The sequence below is a fragment of the Medicago sativa genome, chromosome 7 (genome assembly GCF_051527215.1).
Source record: "Medicago sativa cultivar Bolivia chromosome 7, Bolivia_mono, whole genome shotgun sequence".
In the NCBI taxonomy this organism is placed as follows: domain Eukaryota; kingdom Viridiplantae; phylum Streptophyta; class Magnoliopsida; order Fabales; family Fabaceae; genus Medicago; species Medicago sativa.
In genome coordinates this window covers 53446230-53455767 of record NC_140755.1, presented here as the reverse complement: position 1 = coordinate 53455767, position 9538 = coordinate 53446230, and the positions used below count along the sequence as shown (strand labels likewise).

General features: G+C 39.7%; 1 protein-coding gene across 1 annotated transcript; it reads left to right on the top strand.

Annotated features, from left to right (window-relative positions):
- Positions 1-7288: 7288 nt before the first annotated feature.
- On the top strand, positions 7289-8702 carry LOC146906759 (uncharacterized). The gene is made up of 3 exons (XM_085728949.1): positions 7289-7902; positions 7947-8466; positions 8556-8702. Exons 1-3 carry the CDS (start codon positions 7289-7291, stop codon positions 8700-8702), a joined length of 1281 nt encoding a protein of 426 aa, XP_085585075.1.
- The last annotated feature ends 836 nt before the right edge of the window (positions 8703-9538 follow it).

Here is a 9538-nt window from a genome sequence, read left to right as displayed (position 1 = left end):
CTTGGAAATTGAAATTGACATTGACATTGGCATTGACATTTGACATTGGATATTGACATTGAAATTGGAATTGAAATTGGAGATTGGAAATTGCTTCGAATTTGACATTGAATTGAAATTGAGATTGCTCCGAATTTGACATTTGACATGGTTTGAAATTGAGATTGGAAAGTTGAAATTGCATCGAATTTGACAGTTGAAATTGAATTGAATTTGACATTGGAATTGGAATTGAAATTGAAATTGAATTTGACAGTTGAAATTTGGATTGAATTTGACAGTTGAGAGTTGGATATGCAACATGTATGTATGGTATAACAAGATTATTGGATGTATGAGCACGTAAAATGCATGATTATGCATGTATGAATGCTTGGAATGCATGATTGATTGGCAGTTGGACAGAGAAGCTTCACAAAGGCAGACGAAACATTGGAAGATTGGGCACGTAGTGGCTCGTGCTGCAACATATTCACAGGGGAAAACCTCTTTGGAAAGGACCGTCGTTGAGAGACGTATCGAAACCATGGCTGAGGGCAATAAAACTTGTAAAGGATAGACCCTTGGAGGGTTCTTGGATACAGGTCGCCATTGCTAGGCTTGTCAGTGCTGGGTAAACATTGGATGTTCGCATCTGTGGTCAATGCTTTTTCAATACTTCATTCTTTCATTTTTCATTTTCAAACCCCATTTTTGCCTGAACCGCCCTTTCGGGTTTTCGATTCACCGGGGGATAAGATTCTTTTCATTGCCCCATTTTTGCCTGAATTGCCTTCATAGGTTGTCAATCAGCGGGGTGCTCATTTTTTGCCTAAGCCGCCCTTTCGGGTTTTCAACTTAGCGAGCTTTTCATTTTCATTTTTTCAATTTTTCATTTTCATTCTGTTTTTTCATTCTTGCCATTGACCACAGATCATCCCGGGGAGTAACCTGCTTGTAACATGTATTGAAATTGACCTTGACATTCATTCATTCATGCATGTTTCATTGAAATGTACCCTATTGCTCAGGTTTGCTTTCAAAATAGACAGAAAAAGATTTTTCAATTTTCAAAAATGTTTGTTTCAGACATTGACATTATCAAATAGAAAGAAATCGTTTTGTATATAGCATTGAAAGTAGAAAGGAAAAATAGAGTTTCAAACAATAGAAAGGCTCAAATTGATGTAGAAGAGTGAGAGTCAGCCAAAGGCATGACTTCACGGATTTACAAAGCTTGGAAAATGGTAATTTTATTGGTTGGTGATACATTGAACACGATGACCGCTACATTTCATAGAAATTTTGAATTCGCAAGTACAGAAGCCTCTGATGAAGACGACCGTTGACAGTTGTAGATGCCCCAAGGGGTGATGGTGATTTGCCAGATATAGTTACTTGTCTTTTATTGTCAACCTCATTTTTGCATGAACCGCCCTTTCGGGTTTTCGGCTCATCGAGGCGCTCATTCTTGCCTGAGTTGCGTACAATCTCAGCGAGCTTTTTCATATTCATTTTTTTGTCCCTAACTTTTGCCTGGATCGCCCTTTCGGGTTTTCGATCCACCGGGAAGCGCATTTTTGCCTAGGCCGCCCTTTCGGGTTTTCGACCTACCACGCTGTTCTTTTCTTTCTAGACAAAGTATTTCTTGACTATATCGGCATTAACAGGATTTGGGAGTTCAACACCATCCATATGTGTAAGAATCAAAGCACCACCAGAGAAGGCCTTCTTGACAACATAAGGACCTTCATAGTTAGGTGTCCACTTGCCCCTTGGGTCGGGTTGCTGACTTATCCTTCTTTTCAATACAAGTTCGCCTTCCTTGAATTCTCGCGGTCGGACTTTCTTGTCAAAAGCATTCTTCATTCGCACTTGATACAACTGCCCATGAGTCATAGCATTCATACGTTTCTCTTCAATCATATTCAATTGATCGTACCGACTTTGACACCATTCAGCCTCGGTTAGTTTTGCTTCCATGATCACTCGAAGAGATGGAATCTCCACTTCCAGAGGGAGAACTGCTTCCATACCATACACCAAAGAGAAAGGAGTTGCCCCGGTTGAGCTGCGCACTGTGGTACGGTAACCATGCAAGGCAAAAGGTAGCATTTTGTGCCAGTCTTTGTAAGTAGTGACCATCTTCTGAACAATCTTCTTGATGTTCTTGTTAGCGGCCTCAACTGCACCATTCATCTGAGGTCTATAAGGAGAAGAGTTGTGATGTTCAATTTTGAATTCTTCACATAAAGCTTGCATCATGCTATTGTTCAGATTGGAACCATTGTCAGTGATGATCTTGTTGGGAACACCATATCGACAGATGATGTTATTCTTGATAAACTTGACAACCACTTGCTTGGTCACATTTGCATAGGAAGCAGCCTCAACCCACTTGGTGAAGTAGTCAATTGCCACTAGAATGAAACGATGTCCGTTGGAAGCTTTTGGTTCAATTCTTCCGATCATGTCAATGCCCCACATAGAGAAAGGCCATGGGGAAGAGATAATATTGAGAGCATGTGGAGGCACATGAATCTTGTCAGCATAAACTTGACATTTGTGGCATCTTTTGGCATGTCTGTTGCAGTCACGTTCCATAGTTATCTAGTAATAGCCGGCTCTTAACAGTTTTCTTGACATGGCGTGACCCGAAGCATGGGTCCCAAAGGTACCATCATGTACATCATGCATTAACTTCTCAGCTTCTTGTTTGTCAACACACCTCAACAAGACCATGTCATAGTTCCTCTTGTACAGGATTTCCCCGTCCAGAAGGAATCTGCTAGCCCATCGTCTCAAAGTCTTCTTATCCCTGTTGGAAGCACCAGGTGGATATTCACGATTCTACAAGAATTGTTTGATGTTGTAATACCAAGGCTTTTTATCATTCACGTCTCTATCAGCTTGATCTGGCATATTTTCAATAGTAAACACATGAGCGGGTCTATCAAGACGTTGCACTTTGATTACGGGCACATCATTCCAATGATTGACACGAAACATGGAAGACAGAGTAGCAAGAGCGTCAGCCATTTGATTTTCATCCCGAGGGATATGATGCAGCTAAACCTTTGTAAAGTACGTCAACAGACGTCTTGCATAGTCACGGTAAGGGATCAGCTTCTCATGGTGAGTCTCCCATTCACCCTTTATCTGATTAATAACAAGTGCAGAATCTCCATAGATGTCAAGGTGCTTAATTCTCAGGTCGAGGGCTTCTTCAATGCCCAAGATGCATGCTTCATATTCAGCTATGTTGTTTGTGCATTCGAAAGTTATTCGAGCGGTGAAAGGAATGTGGTGCCCCTGTGGAGTTACAATGATGGCCCCAATTCCTTTACCATAAGCATTAACAGCACCATCAAACACCAGTCCCCATTTGCTATTGGGATCCGGCCCTTCATTGATCAATGGTTCTTCACAGTCTTTTGCTTTCAGATACATAATCTCTTCATCAGGGAAGTCAAATTTAATTGGCTGGTAATCATCAAGAGGTTGACAAGCAAGATGCTCAGCAAGGACACTCCCTTTGATTGCTTTCTGAGCTTTGTACACAATATCATATTCAGACAACAACATCTGCCAACGCGCGATCTTTCCAGTAACAGCAGGCTTCTCAAAGATGTACTTGATTGGATCCATTCGGGATATCAACCAAGTGGTATGATTCACCATATAATGATGCAGGCGTTTGGCAGCCCAAGCTAAAGCACAACAAGTTTTTTCAAGCATTGTGTATCGAGTCTCACAGTCGGTGAACTTCTTGCTCAGATAGTAGATAGCATGCTCTTTCTTACCAGTCTCATCTTGTTGACCGAGAACACAACCCACAGAATCATCCAACACTGACAGATACATAATCAAAGGCCTTCCTTCCACTGGTGGGACGAGGATAGGTGGTTCCAACAAGTATTCTTTAATGCTATCCAAAGCTTCTTGACATTCATCATTCCATACAACAGGTTGATTCTTTCTGAGCAATTTGAAAATTGGTCCACAAGTAGTGGTCATGTGAGATATGAATCTTGAAATGTAGTTTAGACGTCCGAGGAAACCTCTGACTTGCTTTTCAGTTTGAGGGGCCGGCATCTCTCTGATGGCTCGGACTTTGTCAGGATCAACTTCAATGCCTCTTTGACTGACAATGAAGCCTAGCAACTTTCCAGATCTTACACCAAATGTACACTTATTAGGATTCAACAGCTGTCATACCCCAATTTTTGACCTAAGGTCCCACATTCATGCGCCGTTTGACCCTGATTAGTCTCTGACTTTTTAGTGAAAAATTCGGCAAAAATGTATCTTAAAATACCTCATTTTTTGTTCCGATTTCGGGCCATCTTCTCACTCTTATTTTATTTCATTATTTATTAGTCTTTTAGTTTTTATTTTACTTTTTAATTTTCCATCTTTTACTTTTATCTTTATTTTTATTTAGTATTACTTTTATCTTTTATTTTTATTATTTTTACTTCCATTTTTTTGGTTATTTTCTTTCTTCTTCTTTATAGTAAAAAATGTCAACAAAAAAGTGTAAGTAAGCCTCCAAAATATTTTGTCCAGGGTCTATTTTATTTTTTGGTTTTGTTCCTTTCCTCTGCGCCACAATCACAGCAAAAGTCAGAACTTCAATTTCCTTTTCCACCAAAACGCGTTCCTGTACCATCAATATTGTTTTAATTTCTATTCAAGTCTCTTAAAGCAGATTCCATTTCCAGAAATTGGGAAAAGCTTAAAAGAACAAAAAATCAGACTCAAAAGGGGGAACCAATTCACATATCATAAACCTGCACCAAAAAACCAGTTACCAATTCCACAACCCATTTTTTTTTTACGATCAAAATAACACACAAAATGCACAATAGAAACCTGCAAGAAACAAATCCAAAAAGCCAGTAACAGAGGAAAAATTTCACGCACAATCACAACCAATCTCAAGCCACAAGTTCATCACCAAAACCAATCCAATCTCAGTCACAATCCAATCCCACGCTTTCTCAAACGATCCACAACAACAGAACCTTACAACACAAACCGCAATCCACACCTAAACCACCCAAAACCGTACCATACAAAATCCCTCAAACCACAATTCCAATCCAGTGACACACGCACATCATACGGACTCACACATACCCAAATCGAAACCGAGCCCTTTTCTTTCTCAAATCAAATCGGTCCAGATACCAAAAGAAGCGGTATAATTTCTTTATTTTCATTCCTTCTAATATATCTAGGGTTGAGAGTTTTTGTTGTTGTTGTTGTTGTTTGCAAAAAATAAAAAAAAATAAAGAAAAAGAGAAAGAAACGAGAAAAAGGGAGGAAGGGAGGAATTGAAAGAGATGAGAGAGAAACACAATTGAAAATGGGGAAAGCCTGATACGATGAGGGATATTTATATCCCTGGAATCCAGTGTGGCGCGGTGCATGCTTTAGCATGCACCCTCGCTTTTCTAGCCCTTTGATTTCAATCCCCCAGCCCGCAGCATTTCCTTCTTGATCTGATCAGGCCGTTGATCAAATCAACGGTCCATTTTGAATCCCCAATCTCTTTTACTTCCTTTTTATCGTTTTATTTTCTTTATGCATATTTATTTCATCATACATTTTTATTTTATTTTGCATCATATTTTGTTATTTACTATTATCATATGCATATTTAAATTTTTGCCCTTTATCTTATTGCATAGATTTAGAATGTAATTAGGTCAATTGTACAAATATAAATGAGAAAAAGTGTGTGTTTGTGTGTGTGTGTGTGTGGGTGTGTCTGTCTTTTTATTTCTTTTACTGCTTTATATATCAAAAAAATGCAAAAAAAATTAGATTAGGTTAGGAGATTTTGTGGTGGTCCAACGTCACTACAAAATTCTCACGCTTTTATTTTATTGCTACGTTAGTTTATTTTTAGTCTAGTTATTATTCAAAAAACAAAAAAAACATTCAAATAACAAAAATCACAAATATTTTCATAATAAACCTTGATTTTCAATCAAGTGATCGTTCTTTTTATTTTCTTTCTTAATCAAATATCAAATCAATTGTAATCGTACTTTGAGTCCATTTTTCTTTCAATATAAAAAATACAAACCAATTCTTATTTGCCTCTTGGCTTTTATTTTAAAACTTTTTTTCAAAACTAATAAAAAACACAAAACAAATCAAACGTCATTTTTTTAAACCCCGAACTACGAGGTTTTGATCCCTCACGGGTACGTAGGCAGAGGACACTCGTCCTTCCAAATCAATAAAATGTAGATAATTAGGTCTTCCTTTTTTTTAATCATTTCAAAGTTTCATTTTTTATTTTTTTTAAAAAAAAGCGAGCAAGTTCATAGCACAAAATTTTAAATAAAACCAAAAGGTTCTCGTAGAGTACTACGAATATTTAGGGTGCTAATACCTTCCCTAAATATAACCAACCCCCGGACCCCCCAATTTAAATAAATTTTTTCAAAGTCGTGAAATAAAAAGTGAGTCAAACGCTAACCAAATAGCCTTGACCTCCGAAAAATGACGCGACAGAAATGGCGACTTCACTGGGGAACTGTCCCTAAGAGGGTTGAGCCTAACTTGGTCTTATTTAATTTTTGTGCTATAACTTGCTTTAAAAAAAAAAAATCCAAAAAATAAAAGATGGAAATTACGTGTATATTTGTTCTCCCTTCTTCTTTCTCCTTTCTTAAAACGTGAGTGGTGAGATCATAAGTCCTACACCCGGGCTTGAGTGAAAAATAAGATAGGACGGGGTACGATCATAGTGCCATACCAGGAGCGGTCCTGCGATATGTGTGCATGTGATTTAACTCCACTCAACGTGGGTTTCAAGAGTAGTACTATGTCACCATGAGCAGTCGTGATTGGCATTATTATTTTTGAAATCCTTCAAACGTTGAGGACCTTTAGATCACCCTTAACCCATCTGGGCCTCTTTTAGGACGTAGTGCGGTGGCTAAACCAAGAGCAGTCTTGACTTTAGTCGTCACGCGATACTACACTCAAACTAGACTTCCTTGCGAATATTATTGGACTAGGAGCAGTCCTACGCACCGATATGTTCATAAGGGTAGTTGTAATTTGGGAACTTGGTAGAACCTTTGTTACAAGTGCAATTCAAAACCATAGTCCTTACCTAATGGCGTTGTTACCCTTGACTCCAACATGTGACTTAACCTCACCATAATTTCACCATTTGTGTTAGCATAATCATGCATACATGCATTCATTCATAAAACAAATTCTTTTTCTCATTAAAAAAAAATATCGAAGGACTTAAACAAGTTTTTTTGTAAACATTGTAGATATGACTACTAGGAGTATTAAGAAGTGTAGCTTCCAAAGCCAAGATCTGGAAAGCTTGAGGAGTTTGGGAGATGTCATCACTAATCGAGCGAGGTTTCAATCTCACCATGGGAAGTTGCTCAAGATTCTCAATACAAAGTTCGACGAAGGGATCCTCGAGACTCTGGTCCAATTCTACGATCCTCGTCTCCACTGCTTCACCTTCTCGGACTACCAGCTTGTCCCCACCCTTGAAGAGTATTCCTACTTGGTCGGCTTACCAGTACTTGACAGAATACCTTTCAGTGGTCTCGAGGGGCCCCCTACAGCATCCGATATTGCAAAAGCCCTTCACCTCAAGATATCCGACATAACTGATAACCTCACTACCAAAGGGAAAGAGAAAATCCAGAGGCTAACTTCCAAATTCCTAATCAGTAAAGCCAACATTTTTGCTGCATCAAAGAATACCCTTGCTTTCGATTCCATCCTGGCCTTGCTCATCTATGGCCTTGTGCTTTTCCCCAACGTTAATGGTTTCGTCGATGCTAATGCCATCCAAATTTTCCTCACCAAAAACCCTGTCCCAACTCTCCTTGCTGATACTTACCACTCCATCCACCATAGAACCGATAAGCAGGGCGGAACCATATCCTTTGTTGTGCACCTTTACTCTACAGGTGGTACATCTCACACCTACCCCAATTCTACCTCTCCAAAGACAAAGCTATATACTCAGAGAAAATCATGTCCCTTGCTCCAGCCGATGTAGTTTGGTACAACCCAGCTTACGATACCGGAACCATCATTGACTCATGTGGAGACTTCGGTAATGTGCCTCTCCTCGGTATTCATGGGGGAATCAGCTACAACCCTATCCTAGCTAGACGCCAGTTCGGGTATCCTATGAAAGAAAAGCCTTGCAACATTGCACTAGAGGGCACATTCTATCTCAACCTCACCGATAGCAAGGGTATGAGAGACCAGTTCATGAAAGCTTGGCGTACCATCCGCAGAAAAAACAGCAATCAATTGGGGGATAAGTCAGACCTCACTTATGAAACCTATACCCAATGGGTTATCGATAGAGCTGCCGAGTATATGATGCCTTACCCTATACCGAGGTACTTGTCCTCAACCACTCCAACAATACCTTTACCCCTACCCCTTAGTACCCAAGAAAAGTACCAAGAGAAAATGGTTGACTTAAACCGTGTGTGTACCACTTGGAAAAGAAGTACGAGGAAACTATGTTTGAAGTAGGGGATAAAGATGTGGAAATACTGCAGCTCAAGCATGAGCTCCTCAACAAAGAGCGACAATTGATCGAGAAAAACACTCAGATCCAAGCTCAAAGTGCGAGGCTTGCAGAATTTATCAGCAAGAAGGAGTGCATGGATTTCTTCGCAGGGGTGCACCCAGCTTTCGAGGAATAGTCTACTACAAGAGCTCAAGAGTTTCCTAGTTGATTCACCACTTTATGTTATTTCCTAACTTTTTGTGATGTACTTTGGAGTCTATCCCTTGGCTCAGTTTTGTTAAAAGGGAGTTATCTTATAGTACTTTAATTAGTCAGTGAATTTTTCAATTATGATGTTTACAAACTTGCTTTTATAAGTCCTTCGAAAAAAAAAAGTGTCTATTTTTGCATAAGCATCATGCATCATTTTGCATTTCATAGTCTCAATTCCGAGTCTCACGAATCATTCTTTTCCATAAAAGGTCAATCTGTCTCAAAAGTGGTCCGACTGTCCTCGTCCAAGGCCAACTCGCACCTACAACACTCGTGCAAACAAAAGAGTGAACGTATCAGTCTGAACAAGAAATCAGAACACCCCAGGCCGAATCAGAGAGACTGAACATCCTGGTGGTTTCACTGGTAGCTTTGCAGAATCAGTTCCAGCAAGGGTCCGAACGCCAACGTCAACAGCAGCCTCAACAACAGGCTCCAAGGATGCAGTTTGACCCAATCCCAATGACATATGCGGAGCTGCTTCCCATCTTGCTCATGAAGAATCTTGTCCAAACTAGAAAGCCCCCTCGGGTTCCTAACAGGTTGCCGGTTTGGTATCAACCTGACCTCTCATGTGCCTTTCATCAAGGAGCACCCGGCCATGACATCGAGCACTGTTTCTCTTTGAAGATTGAAGTCCAGAAGCTGATTGAAGCCAATATCTTGCTTCTTGAAGATTAAATTCGGACGTACAAGTTAATCCACTACCGAATTATATTACCTAGTATTGTGACACATGGAGTAGATAGCCGCAATTAG